The sequence below is a fragment of the Bubalus kerabau genome, chromosome 12 (assembly GCF_029407905.1).
Source record: "Bubalus kerabau isolate K-KA32 ecotype Philippines breed swamp buffalo chromosome 12, PCC_UOA_SB_1v2, whole genome shotgun sequence".
In the NCBI taxonomy this organism is placed as follows: Eukaryota; Metazoa; Chordata; class Mammalia; order Artiodactyla; family Bovidae; genus Bubalus; species Bubalus kerabau.
Window position 1 is genome coordinate 13,823,373 of NC_073635.1, and position 24,101 is coordinate 13,847,473.

The following is a 24,101-nucleotide window of genomic DNA, read 5'->3' on the forward strand; positions in this document are numbered from 1 at the left end:
GTGACAGATGGTGACCTAACATTTAAAAAGGTAATTAGAAAAAAATTTTAAGTGGATAGACTTTAAAATTTCTTATTGCTTAATTTCTAATTTTATTACATTTTATCCCCTTAGAAATGGTGACTTTATAGATTTTGGGAGTATTTTGGGAATTTACTGAGAGTCTTTAAGTCATTTTGTTGCTTAGTCACTTCAGTTGTGTTTGACTCTTTGTGACTCCACGGACTGTAGCCAGCCAGGCTCCTCTGTCCATGGATTTTTCCAGGCAAGAGTACTGGAGTGGGTTGATATTTTCTATTCCAGGGCTTTGAGTCATGGCTAATGGTAATTAAGTCATATTTGTAAAGAATAGGTATTTTCATAAACTAGGCACAATACTTTGTAACTATGTCTGTATAATCATGCCAAGTCATTGTTATTCATATATCCTCCATACCTTATGAAATTTTTTTGGCTCACATGATGACATATTAATTTCTATGGAGAATTAGTTAAATAAAAGGAAAATTTGACAAATCCATAATCTACATACAGACCTCAGCAGTTTCTGTTTCATATATTTCACATCTCTGTTGGTATTTATAGTTCATATTATCTTTTGGATTACATATTTTATCTGCATAAAATATCCTTTATCCTATTGAATGCTTTCATCTTGAATTCAGTTGTGTCTCAATATTGCTACATTTGCCTTTTTTATCAGCATTTATGGATATATGTTCTGTGCTTTTATTTTTTGTTGTAGTAGGTATCTCTAATAGTAACATACAGCTAGAGTTTTGCTTTTTTTTTTTTTTTTGCAATCTGAAAGGTTTTTTAACAAGGAAATTTAGCCTATATAACCTTTTGCCAAAGAACTGATGCTTTTGAACTGTGGTGTTGAAGAAGACTCTTGAGAGTCCCTTGGACTCCAAGGAGATTCAACCAGTCCATCCTAAAGGAAATCAGTCCTGAATGTTCATTAGAAGGACTGATGCTGAAGCTGAAACTCCAATAGTTTTGCTACCTGATGCGAAGAACTGACTCATTTGAAAAAACTCTAATGCTAGGAAAGATTAAAGGAGGGAGGAGAAGGGAACAACAGAGGATGAGATGGTTGGATGGCATCACCGACTCAATGGATATGAATTTGGGTGATGGACAGGGAGGTCTGGCGTGCTGTAGTCCATGGGGTCGCAAAGAGCTGGACATGACTGAGCAACTGAACTGAACTGAACCTTTTACTGTGACTACTCCCTTGTTGCTTATAAAACTTCCACACCCTTTTCTGCCTTTTGTTGTAATTATCAATTTTTCATTTGATTTTTTAATGTTTTTGTTATATATCCTACTTAAACATATAATACAATTAAATATATAATAAAAACATAATTACTTATTTTTTCCATCAATATCTGGAATTCATTAGCATTCACTCATACAAAAAATAATACTTGTTTTACTTCCTATCCTTCTCTCTTCCATCCATATGCCTCTTCTAGCACTGAAGCCCTCCATGATTTTAATTTGATCACATTGATTCTTACTAATGAAAAAGAAAAAAGTTAATCATGTATTTGACTATAAATGTCATTGTTTTCTTTATTCACAATGGTTCTGATATCTCTTCCTCTCTCTAGGATTCCTTATCTGTTTGACCAGAGTTCATTTTGTGGTGACATTTTAAAGTAAATATCTTAGAATTCACACAGAAGTGATAAATTGGCTAGCTATGCAGGTAGCTTGTGGTGCATATCCCACCAGGCATAGTGTATTTACCAGGAGCTCTTTCAGGCCCTGGGGCCTTCTTAGCGAATCCCTTGTCTAGAAGTTCTTCGGCTCTACCCTTGCAGGTAAAGGTGAGAGTTAGCTGGTCTCTCTCTTACTTCTTCCTCTGCTGTCCTTGTTTGCCGTTCCTGTCTACCCCACCTTCTCCCTCCAAGTACTATGTCTGATTTCTTACGTGATTTATTGATTAATCTTCTTTTGATTTAGCAAATATTAGCCCCACCCCATGCTGTATATGAGGAAACCAAGGCTCAAAGAGGTTAAACAGGAATTTCCTGTTAGTACAGTAGTTAAGACTTGGCGCTTCCACTGAAAGGGGACGGGATTCAATCTCTCATTGGGGAACTAAGATTCCCACATGCCTTGCAGCCAAACAAAAAATAAAGCAGAGAGATTAAAAATGTTAGGAGAGAAGTTAAATTTTGAGACCAGGCAGGCAGTCTGGTCCCTGGTATATCTGCGTCCTGCTATACCCTCCCAAGGGGGGAGCACTGATGGTATGATGTTTCAGTGATGAGATAGTTTAAGTGAAACTATTTTGTAAGTAAGTGGCCAGTCAACTTTTATTTTTACCAATTATTAATCATATCCTAAGAAAGGCAGAAGCTGTTCCTGACATCCAGGAGCTGGCCTGGCACTCATAGCTAAACCTTGGTCTTCTCCTATTGAAAGTAATTTCATACAACATCAGTCTCAGAGGAGGTTACTTTATGGCTTATGAAAAAATAAGACCACTCCATGACATGGCTGAACAAAGAAAAATGTATGAACCTTGTCTAAACTACAAAAATGACTATTAAACTAAACCCCCATTATTTTGGCAAATGATAGAGACTGCTGCTTATTAATCAATTACAGTATTAGTCTCACTCTGATCTTCCCTCCTTTTAAATAACATATCTGATACCTACTTTGCTATACCCCTGAAATTAACATAACATTGTTAATCAACTGTACTCCAATATAAAATAAAAAGTTTTTTAAAAGATACTTGATACCTAATCACTATTACTCCTGCTTGCTGATAACAGCCAACCCAGAACAAAGCCCTGTCTTCTCAAACCCTCTCCCACATCACCTGACACAGGCCCAAATCCTATCAGGCTTTTTGGTATCTGTAAGTTCACTTCATTAGCATAAGACAGAAAGTTATGAATAGGATGACTTTTGGTTCACCTTACTTGGATTATAAAATGTGAGGCTGGATGTAAGCCTACCATATGGATAAGGGATCAATTTGGCCCTTAAGTGTCTTTTGGAAGCTCCCATGAAGGGCATTAGAAGTTTTGTGAGCATATTAGAAGACAAACTTGGAACCTAAGTATGCATATTCAGCAGACCTGCCTGGATCCCTGGCTCTCAGAAACTAAAACAGATGAAGATGTGCCTCCTAGGAGCTAATCACACTATCATTCAAACGGAAGTAAAAGAGATGCATAGCTCCAATGGCGGGAATGAAGAAAACTTCCCAACATTACCATTGGCAGGTGGAGTGAATGCTGATGCTTGGCCATGGGAAAAGAAGGTCCTATTTGGGAATGAGCTTGGTTCCAAACGCTTTTTCAACTAAGGTTTTAAGAACTGAGCCCTGGACTTCCCTGGTGGTCCAGTGGTTAAGAATCCACCTGCCAATGCAGGGAACATGGTTCAATCCCTAGTCTGGGAAGATGCCACATGCTGTGGAGCAACTAAGCCAGTGTGCCGGAGCTACTGGGCCTGTGCTCTAGAGCCCCAGGGCACCGCAGCTACTGAAGCCTGCAGGCCCGAGGGCCCGTGCCCCACAGCAAGAGAAGCTGCCACAAGGAGAAACCTGCTCACGGCAACTGCAGCCCCTGCTTCTGCAGCTACAGAAAGTCAGCACACAGCAGCGAAGACCCAGTGCAGCCAAAAATAAACAAACAAATTAATTTAAAAAAAAAAGGAACCGAGCCCCTTCTCCCCTAGAAATATTAAATATTGAGTCCACCCAGGAGAGTTCACAAAAGCCCATGTACCCTACAGTAAGCTTAACTGTGGAATTAATCCCATGTGAGACCTGGAGGAGGATGTCATTCATGTGTGAGGAAAATCAGAGAAAGCAGACATAATTCCTCGGTTTTTCTTTTGCCTCCCGCAGGCAAAATTTAGATCTTCCGTGGAAGAATCAGAAGTCAATTTTGTCCAAGTCTTAATCTCTGAACTGACCGACAGTCTTCTCCACAGCATCCCCACCCAATGCCATGGAGCCACAGTACTTATGACTTTAGATGACCCTAGCCAGATGTTCCTGACCACACCTCTCAAATGCTCCTTTTCCCTAGCCCCCCAAATTTCAGGACCAAGATTGGACTGCATCGTTCACTGCGTCTGTGACTTTGGGGGCAGACTCAAATTTCACAGTGGAGAGTCAGTTCTAGGATTCTTAAGCATGAAACTGAAGGGTAGAATTTAAATTACACAATCCCTCCACCTGTAAAATAAAGATGATATATCTCTAATAGGATTGATCTAAAAATTAAATGAAAAATGTATATAGTATGCCTAATATGGCTGAAATACCCTAAGTTCTCAATAGTAGAGCAGCTCATTACTTTGAAATAGCATTTTAAAAGAGCCACACACTTTCTATATTTTTAAAACCATACAAATGTATAACCTATTATATTAAATGATTATTAGATAGGAATTAAAATTATAAATGCTTAAAACATACACAATTCTCATTTTTCCAGCAAATCCGTACGAGAGCACTATTTTTCCTAACACCTGCACCCAAAATGCATCTGATTCCCCATTCACACCTTACCCTAGCCCCCATAACTCATTATATAGTCTCCAAATTCAAACCTGTCTTGACATCCGTCCAAAAGCCACATGGTTAGAAAGATGACTGTGACTCAAAATAAATTACCATTTAAATTAAAAATGCTGAAATTTGAAAAATCTAAATCATAGCATCCTTTCTTTGATTATAACAATACACATGCACAGGTTTATTAACTGTTACTTCAGATCCTTAAATCTACCAGTACTATTGACTCTTAAAAAAAAAAAATCCTGAAAAATCACATTTCACCCTTTATAAGCAGTAAAGAATGACAGAGTAAAATAATGAAGAAAACTATGCCAAGGTTAGAAGCCTATTTCTACCCTTCACTTTCATGCTCAAGAATCCCAGAACTAACTCTCCACCATGAAATTTGAGTCTGTCCCCAGCCAGAATAGCAGACTTAATGCACCATTAATCTGGTCTGTTCTCAGCCGCCAATTGAAATAGTCACAGTCGTTCAATTGTTAAGGAAAAGGCAGTACTGCAGAAGTACATTCCAGAGGTCCTTTCATAAAAGCCATCCCGTGTGCTCCATCTGCATGTGCAATCTGCTTGTGTATTTCAGCCAGCTTGCACGGGCAGATTAATGTGTACAATTAGAAAGCAACCTCACAGGCATTCAATAAACTGCCTTCATTATTACACTCAGGAGAGTCCCTTTAGATGTCAATAAAAGCCTAGTTTTCTGCCTGTTAGCTAAATAATTGACAACACTAAAAATAATCAGAAGCAAATGAACAAGCCTGGAACAAGGTGGTAAGAAAGAGCACATTAAGATTCCCATGGTGGTGCCCCAGGATACTATCAGGAGCTTTTTCTCCAGCAACTTGGAGTTACAGTCTGCTCAAGTCCATGGTTGCCCTTTTCTACAGAAAACAAAACAAAGGCCACCACTCCCAGTCTGATATTTGAATCACACATATCATGGCATCGAAAATATTTCTTATTTGTGTTTCTACTTTGTGATCCTTCATTTGAACACCTTCAGAAGAATCTAACTTTGGGGTAAGAAGATGGAATAGGGAACAGCCTGGTTGGTCTAGTGAAAACTTTGTGTTGTTAAAATTCTGACAGCTCAGGGGAGACTTCCCTGGTGGTCCAGTGGCTAAGACTCCATGCTCCCAATGCAGGGGGCCCACGTTTGATCTCTGGTCAGGAAATGAAGATCCCACATGCTGCAACTAAAGATCCTGCGTGCCACCACGGAGGTCAAAAATCCTCTGTGCTGTAACGAAGACCTGGTGTGGCTAAATAAATATTAAAAAAAAAAAAAAATTCTAACAGCTCTCCTATTCAGTCTCTCCACCATAAATTGAGTCTAAGAAAATATGATAAAGGCTTGTTATACAGAGGATCCATCTTTTCCAAGAAGTTTCTTTCATATTTCTAGCTATATAATGGTCATTCGTTTCATTAGCTACTAGTCTTTTAATTTCGAAAGCACTTCAAAACAAAATATACTTAAAACACACACACACATACACTTCTCCTTGTGTTTCTCAATAGGCTTTAAAAATCAATTTGAGATACTTCTCATTTTCAGCCAGCTTCTCTTTTTCCTGGTTAACCGGGACTTTTACGATAAGCAGAAGAAAGCAGGAGTGAAATGTGCATGAAATTGAATTCAGCTCCACTGATAGTGTGTGAGGTGGCTGAGGGTAGAATTCTTTTTTCTTTACAGAAAAAGGATGATCTCTAATATTTAGTAAAACACAAACTCAAGAAGCTGGAGGACTAGGAAAAATAAAAAAGGTTTGATGATACAATCTCCCACATCCTCTAAAACTCTAAGAATCTCTTATCCTTCACCTTATCATGTTAAAACTTTGCAGAGGATGGGCTTGTTTTCCTAGTCCTGTACCTAAGATTCCTCACAGTGAGAAGGTCTTCCCTTTTCCAGTGTAAAAGGAGGATGCCACAGGATAAATACATTTTATTATGTATTACAATACTAAAATACTTTCTTATTGTCTCCAGCCAACATGCACCCATGGAATCCCTGTGTCTCCTTCAACTCCTCTGATTGGCCAAGAAATCAACTCTTATACATTATCTACCAAAGAAGGCAGAGGCAACAATACATTAATCCAAATCTATTGCCTGCCTCCCTCAATCTCTAGGACAGTAACTTCTCCTGGTGTTTAGCTTCACACCAGCTTTCTTACCCCATGCCTGCCTTAAAACAAAAGTGGGGAAAGATAACACCATTCATTAGCACTTCCACCCAACCCCATTCCATCTCCCACTTTTTACCTGGCCTGAGTAGCAGAGGCAAAGTGCCCCATTTGAGAAGAGGCAAAGTGAAATATTGAGAAGCATATTTTGCATTCCGACCTGAGTCTTACAGCAAGGAGTTGTTGCTTACAACAGAGGCAAGAAAATTTCAGTGGAATGAGAAAACCAGAGAGGGCTGTACTTAGAAGAGGAATACACTTTAGGGTGTCACATATGCTCACACCAACATGCGAATAAGCTTAAATTCTGCAAATGAGGTATAACAACGGGAATAGATAAGAGGAAGCAGTCAGAACAATCCATCTGAAAGTGGGAGGCCAATGTCTAGCTCTGGTGCAACCAAAAATCCCTATACAGTCTCTACAAAATGAGTTTTCTGATCCCATGCAATAAGAACCTCTTTCTGTACAAAGTTACTTATCAAGTCCCCATAAAATGAAATCACTTGTATACCATTTATATATTGTATTTAATCCTTACAAATGGCTGATGGGATATTACCAACCCTATTAGGGGGAAAAAAAAAAAAAAACAAAACTACTGAGGTTCCAAGAAGTTTAGTAGTTTGTCCAAGGTCACAGCTGGAGAATGGAGCTAGGATTTTGAACCCAGATCTGCTTGGTTTTAATTCTACAATATTTAGTATTAATCTAGGGACAGAAATACAGTTCTTCAATTTTGTCTATTCTTTTAGGCGGTGTTACTTAGAGCTGGGATACAAACTTATAAAGCATATTGTGGTTGCCCTATACACGTTAGCTGCTGTGATTCCCAAGTCACACTGGAAAAAGTACCTTGATGTATGACCATCAATTGGAGCTTTGCTGATAACTATGAAATTATTTCTCAAATCTCGTTTATAAAAATGTAAGTCCTCAGTCCATTAGCTAATCCCTAGTTAGATTCTGCTGGGGTACTTCTTTTCAAACAGCGTCTTGCTTATATTGGTGTTTCGGAAGTCTTCATAATCAAAACTAACCTGGATTGCCAAAAAATCAAGCCCTCCAAGTTATTTAGAATATGAAATTTCTCAAATTTAGCAGTATTCATTCTAATCTGTTGACTACTAACCACAACTTTGGTGAGTATAGATGTCTCCAAACTTAGAACCTCACTTTTAGAGTTCAATTACATAATTAATAGCCAAGAATTCATTACCAGATATTTTAAATGGTTACCATCACCTGGAATTTAAAAGCAGCACAATGAACAATATCTCTGTAAAAGGTACAAAGTTCTGAAAACAAACTTACTATTGCTGATGCTCTCTAAAAGTTTCTCTTCTGAGGTTTTCTTGAAGTCTTTTTTTCTCTTCTAATTTGTTGCTCTGAAATTGCAAGTAATGAAATATTATCTTTTAAGGAAGCTTTACGTGAAAATGTGGGCTTAAAACTCAATATTCAGAAAACTAAGATCATGGCATCTGGTCCCATCAATTCATGGCAAATAGATGGGAAAACAATAGAAACGGTGAAAGACTTTATGTTTTGGGCTCCAAAATCACTGCAGATGGTGACTGCAGCCATGAAATTAAAAGATGCTTGCTCCTTGGAAGAAAAGTTATGACCAACCTAGACAGCATATTAAAAAGCAGAGACATTGCTATGCCAAAAAAGGTCCAGCTAGTCAAAGCTATGGTTTTTCCAGTAGTCATGTATAGATGTGAGAGTTGGACTATAAAGAAAGTTGAGCACCCAAGAATTGATGCTTTTGAACTGTGGTGTTGGAGAAGGCTCTTGAGAGTCCCTTGAACTGTAAGGAGATCCAACCAGTCCATCCTAAAGGAGATCAGTCCTGAATATTCATTGCAAAGACTGATGCTGAAGCTGAAACTCCAATACTTTGACCACCTGATGTGAAGAACTGACTCATTTGAAAAGACCCTGATGCTGGGAAAGATTGAAGGCAGGAGGAGAAGGGGATGACAGAGGATGAGATGATTGGATGGCATCACCGACTTGATGGACATGAGTTTGAGTAAACTCTGGGAGTTGGTGATGGACAGGGAAGCCTGGTGCTGCAATTCATGGGGTTGCAAAGCGTCAGACATGACTGAACGACTGAACTGAACTGAACTAAGCAGAATCATGATGTTAAAATTACCCAAGGTCCAAAATCTTTAGGTTCAGGTGGCCTCCATACTCCATTATGGTACCTAGCAGGGCAGCAAAGATAATACCCCTCTCACAACTCTTGGGCCCTACACTGAAAGCCAGAAGCCCCGAGTTCTTTCCATGGTCCCCCTCTCCCAGATTGATGGGTATAATCACAAAAATCAGTATTTCATATTTTTAATCTTAGTTCAGATGATAGCAATATTTCTATCTTAAGCAACGTTTTCAGAATGTTCTAGGGAAAACACAAAATTTCCATACCAATCATGTTAAATGAAAATGATGATAAATGGTTTAATAGTTGATATAAATATATATATGTATATGATTTAATCATATATATGTATCTGATTAAATAGTTTATACTACATATATATACATATGTATATATATCACTCTATATCCTGATAAAGCATTCAGGAAACAATTTTCAATAAGCCAATTCAGTTTGCTTCTGACTTAGAATCAGACACTTAAAGCTGTTGAGAGACAGAACAGCAAATGTCCAAAATAAGCTATTGCTTAAATACTCTTCTCCTTTTTTTAAATTAGTTGTTTGGAGAGTCTAAAGAATTTCACATTTGATATTACTGTGATATTACTGTCACCATGGCTCTGACATATTTTAATCCGACTTAATAACCCAGAAAACTTGCTTTTTTTTTTTTTTACTGTGATACAACTGTCAGTTTTTAAATTTGCTTATGAAAAACAAGTAGACTTCCTAGACAGCAAATTTAATGGGGAGTTGAGACAAGTTTCACTACACAGGAGAGATTTGAAGTTTTAATGTCAAGCATCTTTTATTTGATTTAATTAAAAAAAAATGGACTTGTCCACTGGGAAGACCTGTGAAAAAGGAATATGGAAATTATCACTTCCAAACTCTAACATAAGTTTAGTTCCATTTTCCAAAGAGGGAAAAAATTGTTCATTTCCGTGGAAGCCTTCATTCACACAGAACTATTTACTTATCCCATCTTGAAAGGTAAAATGGATGATTTCAGTTTCAGGAAAAAAATAAAAATAATAGGGAAAATTTACTACAATCTGAAAGCATCAATTAGGCAATGGGGTTATTAATGAAACAGTTCTAGGAAGCAAACTGAATAAACATGATCTCAATCTAGAAAAAAAATCCTGACTCACGAGACCAAAAGTGGTCAATTTTGATGAGCTCCCCACATCTCGGTGGGGAAGAGCGGGGGGCCAAGAGTTAAAAGGCAGCAAGCTAGCAGCAGGTAGGTACTGATCAAACCAGAATTAGGAATGCTACCAAGAGAACAGTGAGAAAGCCACACAGGCATCCAGAGGCCAAGGCTGGGTTCCTGCAGCAAGGTCAGAAACTGGAACACGGACTCTCATCTCTCCACCAGATTGTCACTGTACTCAGCTCACGGAAATAGTTACCCAGTAGCTATATTCCATCCAACAAAGGTCTGTGCATCCCTGAAGAGTTCATGGAGAAGTAGTTTTCACAATTCTAGAGTATTTGAGTATTCAGTGCCTTCCACTGTGGTAGTTGTTTTAGTTGCTTTGTGTTGTTCAGTCAGCAAGTCGTGTCCGACTCTTTGTGACCCTGTGGACTGTAGCCCACCAGGCTGCTCTGTCCATGGCATTTCCCAGGCAAGAATACTGGAGTGGGTTGCCATTTCCTTCTCCGGGGGATCTTCCCAACCCATGGATCGAACCCAGGTCTCCTGCTTAGCAGGCAGATTCTTTACCACTAAGCCACCTGGGAAGCCCAGGTATTTTAGTACACTAATCCAAATACTTAGATTTAGTCAGACCATTTCTTTCCTTCCATTTAGCAGTGAGTTAAGGAGTCACCCAACCATACTTACACATGCATATACAAAGGCAGAATGTAAAATATCTAAGAACATGAGGTCCAGAGGAAAAAAATGATGGAGTCGGTTCTAGGTTCACCATCACTGAGTGACCTGAAGCAAATCATTTACTATCACTGAATCCCAGGCACTCAGTAAACACTCATCATATGCCTACTATATGCTCCATACTGTGTTCTGTTATATGCTGGGACTACAGATATAAACTGAGCAGTGCCTACCCTGGAAAATTCGAGAATGTAGCTGGGACCATAGACAAGAAAGTCACGATGGCAAAGTATAAAATATATTAGGGAGTAAAGGTTTGCAAATCTCTAGTATGAATATAAAGAAACAAGCACAGAAGTGGCCTGTTGGAGAAATGCTTTCAACAGTTCCCATAAACATTTGTTCGGCGTCTTCTATGTGGCAGGCCCCATCTTGGGTTAGGGGTAGAGTCAGGGTTAGCCAAAATTTGAATAACATTTGGAACGTGGTTTCTAACCTTGGGTTCATGAATTAGGTGTCTGTTAGGAATATGCTCAGTTTTATGGTGAATGAGTTCATAGCTTTCTTTCTTCAGATTTCCCTAGGGGCTGATGACCAAATAAAAGGATAAGAACCACGAGTCTAGTGAGAGACAGAAATTCTAGATGGAGACCAATATTAAGCAAGAACTTCGCAGGAGGAAACGGGGGTAGTGGGAGCAGGAAACTGCATTCCACCGTATGAGTCTCTCACTGCTCAGGAGCCTAGCAGAGAGGTCCGAAGGGCTAAAATAGAGGCAGCATTCAGCTCCCCAAGCTTTGCATCCCGGCACAGGGGGCTTCAGCATGGCAGAGGTATCTTTCTGTTTCTCACAAAGGTACCATCTGTCTCCTCTGTGGCAGTCTGAGCACCCACAGAACTGCCTGCCTGGACGAAGCATCTGTTTCTAATTTGCACGAAGGCAACGATGGGCTAGTCATGGCCCTGAATAGGAAAAGGGCATATTTATAACATATATTTTCAGTACCGAAAGGCAAAAGAGAATATATCAGTTGAAGAAACCCCAAGAAGCTTATGTATAAATTCAAAGGGGTTTGTACGAGATGGGTGGAAGATAAGATTGAGAAAGCAGGAAGGGGCAATTATAAAGAAATATATATGCCAAGTAAAGGAGTTTGGACTTCATTAAAGGCAATGATGAGCCACTGTATTATTTTAAGCAGGATAGTAAGCAGTTAATCCTGAAAGCAACACGAAGGATAAGCAGCAGAAAGGATCACAAATATAAAAACCAATGGTGTGGTTCTCACAAGCCACATCATAAAATTATGAGTCCCAAATTAAGACAACACAGACATAAAAGAGAGGACAAACTCTGGAAAAATATAGGGGACAGAAACAAGAGGAGAGTAAAAAGGAAATATGGGAGGCAGGCTATATTAACATATATGTGTGTGCACGCACGCACGCACTCAGTCATGTCAGACTCTTTGCAACCTCATGGATTGTAGCCTGCCTGGTTCTTCCATCCATGAAAATTGTCAGGCAAGAATATGGAGTGGGTTGACATTTTCTTCTCCAGGCGATCTTCCCAACCCAGGGATCGAACTCACATCTCTCGCACCTCCTGCATTGGCAGGTAGATTCTTTACCACTGTGCCACCTGGGAAATCCATATTAATAATAGGATGAGTCAAAAAGGGGGGAAGATTACAGGTGACTATGATTTAAGAGCATCAGAATGAATATGAGGTCAGTTTTGAACCTGTTAGGAGTATGCTCATTTGTATTGAGATATACTGTGGCATATCTCGAAAGAAATAGCAAGCATACAGTAAAATAGATGTTCTGCGATTCAGGAATACAAGAGATGTGGCTTTCACAGATCATCAGCACAAGCAAAATCCGGATGTGGAAAGGTGGGGGCTTTCACCTAGCAATATGGCGGCGCAAGGCAATGAGAATATGAATGGAAGGGACCTGATAGAACATCAGTAACAGAAAACAAGCAGGGAACAGGGTCCAGAGGAAGTCCAGAAGGAGAGAATCTGAAGGACAGAGTGCTTAATAGATACAATATTACAAACAGTTTAAATAAATTAGGAGCTGAAGAGTCTCCACTGCAGTTTTTCAACTAAGCTCCATCTTAGCTAGATCCAAACCAATGAATTACTAGAGACAGAAGTCAAATTTGGCCCACCAAGGAGGAAGTAAAGGTGAGGACTCAAAGAAAGTGAGTTCCTAAAAGCCAGCTGAGCTCAGCAAATCACCTGGGGAGCATCACTTAAAACAGATTTTGGAGGGGAGCAGTTCAGATGATTGATAGGAGTTGGTCTACAGACTGGCATGTGGGAATCCAGTGGGGCAGAGAAGACTTTCAAGAAGCTGAGCTGTGATGCTTGGGAGGAAGGAGTTGAAAGCAAGCCAGCATAGAGACAATTTGTTTTTAAGGTGAGAGATTTGAATATGATTATACCCTAAGAGAGAAAAACAAACACGAAAGCTACAGAAGAAATGGAGCCTTAACTGAGGGAGCAACAAGGTTCCTGAGGAGGATGGAGGAAAGATGGGACAGGATGGGAAACACAGGTGGGAGAATCCATCATGGCAACAAGGAAAAGCAGTTTCTTATTCCTCCTGAGATGAGGTGGGTGTAGAAGCAGCAAAGAAAGAGTAAGGAAACAGAAAAATATAGAGACTTTCAGCCTCATGGTCTTTATCTCCGAGACGGTGAGAAATGAGGTCATGTGTTGAAAATGAAAAATGAGGATAAGGGAGAACGATGTTGATAATTAGAGATGAGCCTAGACTGCAAAGGAAAATGTTGTGCCCTGGGGATGATTAAAGACCCAGCTAAGAGGGAAGCCCAACAATTTCTGTGAGAAGAGGAGCCAAATGTGTTTTTTCTCCAGCAACCCAGTTCACGTGAGCTTCAGTTCAGTCGCTCAGTCATGTCTGACTCTCTGCGACCCCATGAATCGCAGCACGCCAGGCCTCCCTGTCCATCACCAACTCCCGGAGTTCACCCAAACGCATGTGCATCGAGTCAGTGATGCCATCCAGCCGTCTCATCCTCTGTCGTCCCCTTCTCCTCCTGCTCCCAATCCCTCCCAGCATCAGGGTCTTTTCCAATGAGTCAACTCTTCACATGAGGTGGCCAAAGTACTGGAGTTTCAGCTTCAGCATCAGTCCTTCCAATGAACATGTGAGCTTAGTGAAAATGAAATAATTAAGCCAATCCAATTCGTGTGTAAAATAAAAATCCTGTCTGCCATCCACACAAGAGGTTGATACAGTAATAGAGGTAGGGACTTACCAGATGGTCCAGGGGTTAAGAATCTGCCTCGCAATACAGCCGATGGTGGGTTCAATCCCTGACTGGAGAACTAAGATCCTACCTGCCTCGGAGCAGCTAAGCGCAGGCGCCAGCGCTGCCAAGCCCACACCACAGCTAGAGCCCCTGCGCCGCAACGGAAGAGCCCACGCGCCACAAGCAAGACCCGGCTCAGCCGAAGAAACACATAGTTTAAAGAACAGTAAGAGAGGCAAATGAGATAGGGTGCTTGTTTACAAATACAGTCAATTAGGTCAGGGCACCTTATTCAGTGCTTCCTTAGCACTATCCATGGTATTCGATACAAAGGGATTTGCATGCACTGTATCCTTTAATCCCACCAGTCCCATTATTATATTATTATACCCATTTTACAGACAGTGGCTTCCCCGATGGCTCAGCGGGGAAAGAATCTACCTGCAATGCAGGAGACGCAGGAGACACAGGAGACCTGAGTTGGATGCCTGGATCAGGAAGATCCCCTGGAGGAGGAAATGGCATCCCACTCCAGTGTTCTTGCCTGGAAAACCCCATGGACAGAGGAGCCTGCTTGGCTACAGTCCATGGGTCGCAAAGAGTCGGTTGGACACGACTGAGTGACTAACACACACACACACTTTATTACAGATAAGGAAAGTTAAGCATAAATAAACGAACGGCTTACACTTTTAGTCCTATACGTGCATTTCAGAGATATCATTAACATCCCAACATTATGTGTTAATTAATGGGGTCAATTAATGGGACCCTACTTCATTTCAACAATCAGAGGCTTAATGCCCACGCTGGGTCATGCACAAAGAAATGTATAATGTAGGAACCATATTTCTGGGAAAAACTTGAAAGTTTTGTTTTGTTCCTTGAAAGTTTTCAGAAATGGAAACTTTTCCCAATTTTTAAAAGCAGTATTGGAATAATTACCTTGATGTTGAGTTTTAACCCTAAAATTGTTCTAAAGTCATTAGCCCTTACTACTGTTTCCTAGAAATAAGCAACACGTGTGATTCCTTAAAAACATGTATGTGAATGCACCTCCACACCTAATATGCAGACCTTATTTTCTACACTAATAGAAAATGAAGTAGGTATGAAGTAGTTCCTACCTTGCTTTTAGCATTAAAACTAATTATGTTTTTCAGTGTCTATAAAAAATACCATGACCTCTAGGGCTCCACATAACTTCATCAGCTTTATGACTTTATAGTTTATTGGAAAGAGCAAAGAAAGGTTTCATTTGCCACTCAGATTTCTGGCTGGTTTCTTGCCCTCTCTGATGTCCTGATGCTCTAAGAAGTTAGGAGAATCGAATGAAAATATTCATAAACTATATAGCACTATATATTATTTCAAACATGTGTTGATCAAAAGCAGACTAAGATAAATCCAAGAGGTAAAGAAGGTCTTTGACATGGACTTGGAGATTTTTATTTTTTAAGTTTGTGGGCATTATGAAAGGCTGGGAAAAAAATCAAATGATGCCTTAATTCATCAATGTGATTATGAGCGTAAAGTGTGGTGGAGGTTTATTTCCATGGTACTGCATTTGGGTGAAAGGCTTGCTATGACGATTCCTGAAAACGTGTCTACCACACTGAGATCCAGCGACAAAGCAAGTACTTGCAGGTGTTATGCTGTTGTTTGTTTTTTCAAGGACTTTATTTTACTGATGCACTAATATTTTGGCAATATTTTCTCTTCCATATAGATTTCCAAGAAGAGAAATTAATACACTGTATAACCCCATGGATTGTATTAACTTTCTGTTGGTGCTGTACCAACTATAAACTTAGTAGCTTAAAACAATATGTTTGTTAATAATCTTACAGCTCTGGAGATCATGAGAGGGTAACAGGCAGGAAGGCCAGGGGTCTCCAAATGGAGGACATAGCCTGCAAGTGTCAGACATTTTTATCTCTCTTAAGCGGCAGGAGGAAACAAACTAACAATATTTTTTTCCTTCTCTATACAAATATAAAAGAGAGGTTTCTCTTAAAATACTGTGTTGCCATAATGACACCTGGTTTCGCCTGAAGTTAGCTATTCTTGAGCCTAGAGATAACCAATGCCTTTTTCTTATGGAAATGTTTGTCTTAAGCTATGCTAATGTACTACGCCTTTACCCCAAACTCGGTCTCCAAGTCGGTTCCGCCTCTTGGCCCAAAACCTACTTGACAAACCAGTATGTTATACTCAGATATTGTTCCCCTAATCTATGTAAATGAAACTATTTGTATGGTGGTCTGTCCTTCTTTAAGATTCAAGTTAATTATTTTATGGCCCAAGATAAACCATTTGGTGCCATTCTAAATTTTAAGACATTCCTTTCTTTCATTAACAGACTGCTAGTGACTATATAACATCCAGCTGAAGACTAGCAGGGGGGTACTCTTTCTGCCCCCTTCTGATGCCTATGTCAGAAGCTTTCTCTATCTCCTTTATACTTTAATAAAACTTTATTACACAAAAGCTCTGAGCGATCAAGCCTCGTCTCTGGCCCCGGATTGAATTCTTCTCCTCCGGGGGCCAAGAATCCCGGTGCATTTGTGTGATTCAACAACAACCTTTCAATCAGAAGTCCAAAATGGGTCTCATGGGGCTCAAATAATATCCTGAGGTTGAGGGAAACTAGCAGATTCCAGTACCAGCTGTCATGCCCACAAGGCTTTCAGGTAGCTAGCAATGAGTGCCCTCCAAAGACTACAGCTGAGTCTTTACTTCTTTCTACCCCTACGATAAGAACTCTGTTTCCAGAAATCACATCTGTTTGTACGTCCTGCTGTGCTAAGTGCCAGTCATCTATTTGGTCAGTGTAGAGTTAGGGGTACCACGTTACGGTTTTGTAGCCCCTACCTACAGGTTTAGTCTCTTATCCAGTGGCCTTCTTCTATCTTCAAGCCAACAATGGCAGGCTAAATCTTTCTCCTGCTCCATATCTTTCGGAGAAGGCAATGGCACCCCACTCCAGTACTCTTGCCTGGAAAATCCCATGGATAGAGGAGCCTGGTGGGCTGCAGTCCATGGGGTCACAAAGAGTCAGACATGACTGAGCAACTTCACTTTCACTTTTCATTTTCATACATTGGGGAAGGAAATGGCAACCCACTCCAGTGTTCTTGCCTGGAAAACCCCATGGACAGAGGAGCCTGCTGGGCTACAGTCCATGGGTCGCAAAGAGTCGGTTGGACACGACTGAGTGACTAACACACACACACACTTTATTACAGATAAGGAAAGTTAAGCATAAATAAACGAACGGCTTACACTTTTAGTCCTATACGTGCATTTCAGAGATATCATTAACATCCCAACATTATGTGTTAATTAATGGGGTCAATTAATGGGACCCTACTGCATTTCAACAATCAGAGGCTTAATGCCCACGCTGGGTCATGCACAAAGAAATGTATAATGTAGGAACCATATTTCTGGGAAAAACTTGAAAGTTTTGTTTTGTTCCTTGAAAGTTTTCAGAAATGGAAACTTTTCCCAATTTTTAAAAGCAGTATTGGAATAATTACCTTGATGTTGAGTTTTAACCCTAAAATTGTTCTAAAGTCATTAGCCCTTACTACTGTTTCCTAGAAATAAGCAACACGTGTGATTCCTTAAAAACATGTATGTGAATGCACCTCCACACCTAATATGCAGACCTTATTTTCTACACTAATAGAAAATGAAGTAGGTATGAAGTAGTTCCTACCTTGCTTTTAGCATTAAAACTAATTATGTTTTTCAGTGTCTATAAAAAATACCATGACCTCTAGGGCTCCACATAACTTCATCAGCTTTATGACTTTATAGTTTATTGGAAAGAGCAAAGAAAGGTTTCATTTGCCACTCAGATTTCTGGCTGGTTTCTTGCCCTCTCTGATGTCCTGATGCTCTAAGAAGTTGAGAGAATCGAATGAAAATATTCATAAACTATATAGCACTATATATTATTTCAAACATGTGTTGATCAAAAGCAGACTAAGATAAATCCAAGAGGTAAAGGAGGTCTTTGACATGGACTTGGAGATTTTTATTTTTTAAGTTTGTGGGCATTATGAAAGGCTGGAAAAAAAATCAAATGATGCCTTAATTCATCAATGTGATTATGAGGGGAAAGTGTGGTGGAGGTTTATTTCCATGGTACTGCATTTGGGTGAAAGGCTTGCTATGACGATTCCTGAAAACGTGTCTACCACACTGAGATCCAGCGACAAAGCAAGTACTTGCAGGTGTTATGCTGTTGTTTGTTTTTTCAAGGACTTTATTTTACTGATGCACTAATATTTTGGCAATATTTTCTCTTCCATATAGATTCCCAAGAAGAGAAATTAATACACTGTATAACCACATGGATTGTATTAGCTTTCTGTTGGTGCTGTACCAACTATAAACTTAGTGGCTTAAAACAATATGTTTGTTAATAATCTTACAGCTCTGGAGATCAGAAGTCCAAAATGGGTCTCATGGGGCTCAAATAATATCCTGAGGTTGAGGGAAACTAGCAGATTCCAGTACCAGCTGTCATGCCCACAAGGCTCTCAGGTAGCTAGCAATGAGGGCCCTCCAAAGACTACAGCTGAGTCTTTACTTCTTTCTACCCCTACGATAAGAACTCTGTTTCCAGAAATCACATTTGTTTGTACGTCCTGCTGTGCTAAGTGCCAGTCATCTATTTGGTCAGTGTAGAGTTAGGGGTACCACGTTACGGTTTTGTAGCCCCTACCTACAGGTTTAGTCTCTTATCCAGTGGCCTTCTTCTATCTTCAAGCCAACAATGGCAGGCTAAATCTTTCTCCTGCTCCATATCTTTCAGAGAAGGCAATGGCACCCCACTCCAGTACTCTTGCCTGGAAAATCCCATGGGTGGAGGAGCCTGGTGGGCTGCAGTCCATGGGGTCACAAAGAGTCAGACATGACTGAGCAACTTCACTTTCACTTTTCACTTTCATGCATTGGAGAAGGAAATGGCAACCCAATCCAGTGTTCTTGCCTGGAGAACCCCAGGGACGGGGGAGCCTGGTGGGCTGCCGTCTGTGGGGTCACACAGAGTCGGACACGACTGAAGCAACTTAGCAGCAGCAGCAACAGCAGCAGCAGCTCCATATCTTTATGCTCTCAATTTTCTGTGTCCCTCTTCCCAATTTAAGGAACCTCATGATTACACTAGACCCACCTGAATAATGTGGGCTATTCTTCCTATTTGAATGTAAGTTGATTAGTAACCTAATTTCACCTGCAAACTGAATTCCTCTTTGCCACGTAACATCACATCTTCCTAAAGTCTAGGGATTAGAATGTGGAAGAGCAGGGGAGGGGGCATTATTCTGCCTGGAATCCACTTTTAAATCAGATACATAACATGCCAGATAATTCACAGAATCTTTGCCCCCCGCCAGCCCTCTGAGGCTTAGTTTTAGAATGGGAGAGAGGGAGGGAGGTCTTATTTCCTTTAGGGTGAAGCAGTGATGTGCTGATAAATTTAACAGGTAGCTCTAGCAAGGAGGGGAGGGGTGGTTGATTTGTAGCATTTACTGATTCCAATGGTCAAAATACCCCCTCGTGGTCCGTTTCAATCTACCAACATGAAGTCATCTAACTCATAAAAACATAACAATCCACTGTCATAAGCCAGTACAAGGAGGTCCCAGCACACCACTGGAGGAGCACGCATCATCAACATCCTCCAGTATAGGGAATACAAGCTTACCTGAAGCACCCCGGTGCCCTCGCCTAAGTGCCCCTGAGCCCACAGGAGTAACTCCTCCCGGACACCAACGACGTGACCAGATGCTAAAGGACTGGCTGCCTTGCATACCTTTGTGCTTGTTAAGGATACAGGGAATGCAGTTTGCTCTCCCCTCACTCACACACAGGTGGTGACCAATCAGAAAGAGACCCGGTGTTCCTGGGTGACCCTCCTGCGTGCATGTGTGCTAAGTCACTTCAGTCGTGTCTGACTCTTTGCAACCCCATGTACTGTAGCCCGCCAGGCTCCTCTGTCCATGTGATTTCCCAGGCAAGAATACTGGAGTGGGTTGCCACGCCCTCCTCCCGGGGATCTTCCCAACCCACGTCTTACGTCTCCTGCGTTGGCAGACAGGTTCTTTACCACTAGTGCCACCTGGGAAGTCCGGTGGCCCTCCCGGGAGAGGACAAAATAAAGGTCAAGGGGGTGTTAAGACCATGGGCCAAGCTGGAAGTCCTCGGGAGGCAACAGGCTGCTTGGATTCTCCTTGGCTTGTCGTTCCTGGACAGCAGCCATGTGCCTGGGGAGGAGGGTGGTGTTTTGTACGCCGGTGTCCATGTGTGTGTCTGCTGTGCATTTCAAAGAAAAAATGCTCCATAAGCGCAGCCATTATCGCTTCCCTTGGCCATTTTCACACTGGCAATGTGAAGCATGCCATTTCGAGATGGCTAATGTCCATTTTTCTTTTATCTGACACAAGCTACTAAATAGGCTCACATTTACTATGAAAGCCACAGATTTATATACAGTAGGAAAAATTAGGTCAGGGTGGCAGTCCGAGCCAATTAGCCAGAGAAATCAAGTCTGTGGAAGGGCCAGAGTGGGCGGCCCTGTCTCTCTCAAGGCAGTTTAGATGAAGGCTCCTCAAACCAGGATGTGCACGAGAATCACCTGGGGAGCTTGTTAAAATGCCAGTTCTGTTTCAGAAGGTCTGGGGTGGGGTTTGAGATTCTGCATTTCTTTTTTTTAAATATTTATTTCTTTGGCTACATCGGGTCTTAGTTGCAGCATCAGGATCTTCATTGCAGTGAACAGCCTCTCCAGTTATGGCACCCGGGCTCAGCTGCTCTGTGGCACATGGGATCTTAGTTATCCTGTGTGCGTGCTCAGTTACTTCAGTGGGCTCCGACTGTTTGCAACCCCCTGGACTGCAGCCCACCAAGGCTCCTCTGTCCATGGTATTCTCCAGGCAACAATACTGGAGTGGGTTCCCATCCCCTCCTCCACAGGATCTTCTCGACCCAGGGACTGAACCCAAGTCTCCTGCATTGCAGGCAGATTCTTTACTGCTGAGCTACCAGGAAAGCCCCTTAATTATCCTAACAGGGATCAAATCTTTGTCCTCTCCATTGCAAGGCAGATTGTTAACCAATGGACCACCAGGGAAGTTCCTGCATTTGTATAAGTGATATGCCAAGGCTGCTGGTTCAAAAACTGAGTTTTGAATGGCTAGGATCTATACATCAACTCTCTCTCACCATCTCTTGCTGCTGCTGCTGCTGCTAAGTCGCTTCAGTCGTGTCCAACTCTGTGCAACCCCAGAGACAGCAGCCCACCAGGCTCCCCCGTCCCTGGGATTCTCCAGGCAAGAACACTGGAGCGGGTTGCCATTGCCTTCTCCAATGCATGAAAGTGAAAAGTGAAAGTGAAGTCACTCAGTCATGTCTGACTCCTAGCGACCCCATGGACTGCAGCCCACCAGGCTCCTCCATCCATGGGATTTTCCAGGCAAGAGTACTGGAGTGGGGTGCCATTGCCTTCTAAGCACCATCTCTTACTCTTAGACAAATTTACACCAATAATCATTATAGCTGTCATTTTAGAAAAGCCGATTCAGTTCAGATTTTTGTAGTTAACGGCTGCTGTACATCCAGTGCCATGGCATAACTTAAGAAGGAGGGAATGCTGCTTTCACTCGGTGTTAATGAAAACTGTTTCGGCCACTAACATTTCTAAACAGTATACAGTACATTATTTGAACCACGAAGAAACAAGCTATAAATGACCCACAAGCCAGCCAATTATGGGCATTAAATGACTAGTAAATTGCTTTTAGGATAAGAATTCACAACACAATTCTTCAGGATCTGCAAGCCTCTTAATTAGTTCCCGGTGATTATTTGATGATTTTCTGAGTTCAACCTGAAATGCAGAAAGACTATGCTATAAAGGGAATACCTCCTTTACAATCCTGAGACTGAAGTGTAAACCTTACTCTGAAGGAGGAAATGGGGTGGCGGTGGGGGGGCCTTGAATGCTAAAGAGTGAAGAATAGAGAGAGAGAGAGGTTTTAAAAAGAATTATTTTGAGAATCTTTTCAATGAAGGCGTAATAGCCAATGACTTGGAAGTGAATTGCTGAATCAAATTTAGTAAACAAAGTGCCTATACTCTTTTTTTAATACCACCAGCGTTTCAATTCCTTGTGTATATGTCCAATCTTATCTCTACCCCAGAGCCTACCTCTCTAGAGATGTAGCATTTCTGTATCTACACATATTCCTGCCCTTAGGAACAGAGGAGGTGGAGCTTACAGACTCATTTTACAGGAATAGTTCAGAGAGGGGTGGGGGCCTGTCCAAGGTCACACAACACAAGAGGACACCTTCCAAGAAATATACCTCTCCAGCCAGGTAAAGAGCTCCGTGGCGAAAGAAGACTCACATTCTTGTGCATTCTATAAGCCATCAGCTTTGGGCTTTGTTAACTCTAACTAGTAAAGATATCTATTGCTTGGTAACCAGGTTTAAGTTTGACCAACACCCAATCTTTAAGAGGAAAAAAACAAGAGAGAGAGAAAGATAAAAAGAGATAGAGACAGCAGGAAAAAGAATTGTGTTTTCATGACTTATACATACAGCAGATATCATACTTGGTCCCTAGTATCATCAGTCAACCTCTTGCCCCCAAACCTCCAACACTTAAAACCTATGACAGCTTAGGCCTTCATGGGGCATGGGAGGAGGAGGAGGCAGACAGAAGAACTGTACATTCTTCTTCTCTGGTGAATGAGCATCTTCAAGACACTTTCCCCCCAAGCCCCAGAATGAAGATCAAAACTAAAAACATCACTTTGAGATTTAAAATAGTTCATATCACTAATACTGAAATGCAAATGCATGCTTTTTCTTTTACCAGTGAGAAAGACATGTTCACCTATTTAACATTTAGCCTGGAAAGTTCAATATTTGTACATAAACATGATGGTGTGCCACTGGCGGCCATCGTTACTAGTTGCTGTGCCTTCTGGCCAAATACACAGCTACTCTTTTGATCACCCACCTGAGAAGGTGAGAGAGTGTGAAGACAATGAACTCCAGATCTGGGTCTTCCCTAGTGGTCCCGTGGTTAAAACTCCATGCTTCTAATGGAGGGGGCATGAGTTTGATTCCTGGTTGGGCAACTAAGATCCCATATGCCATGCGGTACGGCCAATAAAGAAAATAAAATTACTTAAAAAAAAAAATAACACTAGCTCTGAGACCAGTCAGTATGGATTTGAATCCTACTTCTTCTATTTACTGGCTGTGAGTCCTTGGGCGAGTTATCTGATCCTCTGTCCATGGGGTCACAAAGAGTCGGACACGCCTGAGTGACTGAACTGTCAGTTCCATTTGCAAACTTGGACACCAAGAATATTACATACTTCACAGGCTCTTGTGAGGATTAAACACTTTGTATATGAACAGTGTGGGAACCTGGCACATCAGAAGCCCTAGGTAAATGTTAGCTTACCATCTTCTCCAGTTCCTACCTTCTCTCTCTGAGCTGCCCTCATTTTTTGAACTTCAGCTTCTTCAGCTTCCTTCTTGATTCTTACACATTCTTCTCTTTTTAGCTAAATTGTATTGAGAGTACAGAGGACAAAAAGCAGTTACTATTTTTCCGCCTGAACCCCTGGAACACAAAATTATGATGAAAGGCAAATTACAGTATTATTGTTTGTGCTATAGCATACCATGATTATAGGTTGGTTCTGCAGGCTACTTAGATCACAAAAAATGGTCAAGCTATATCTGCTGCCCATGAAATTTCTCTGTGTTTCTACCCTGATATCTGTTTCTCTGTCTTCCCTGGCCCCAAACCACCCCCACCACCAGCCCAGGTTAGGGAGAAGAAAGAGCAGATAATTTTTCCTTAGTATTTAACTCAGACTTCAGGGACTTCCTTGGCAGTCCAGTGGTTAAGAGCCTGCCTTGCAGTGCAAGGGACACAGGTTCAATCCCTGGTTGGAACTGCATGATACAACCAAAAACCAAAAAAAAACACCTGAGTTCCTTGTTAAAAAA

General features: G+C 41.1%; 1 protein-coding gene across 7 annotated transcripts in view; it reads right to left on the minus strand.

The window, feature by feature from the left end:
* EPSTI1 (epithelial stromal interaction 1) overlaps window positions 1–24,101 on the minus strand; it is a 110,329-nt gene that overhangs the window by 51,880 nt on the left and 34,348 nt on the right. For all 7 annotated transcript variants that reach the window (XM_055541992.1, XM_055541990.1, XM_055541995.1 and 4 more), the window contains 2 exons: window positions 23,567–23,650; window positions 8,065–8,138 (listed from right to left, as the gene is read on the minus strand). In XM_055541992.1, coding sequence (XP_055397967.1) covers window positions 8,065–8,138; window positions 23,567–23,650 — 158 coding nt within the window. The remainder of the gene's footprint in view (window positions 1–8,064; window positions 8,139–23,566; window positions 23,651–24,101) is intronic.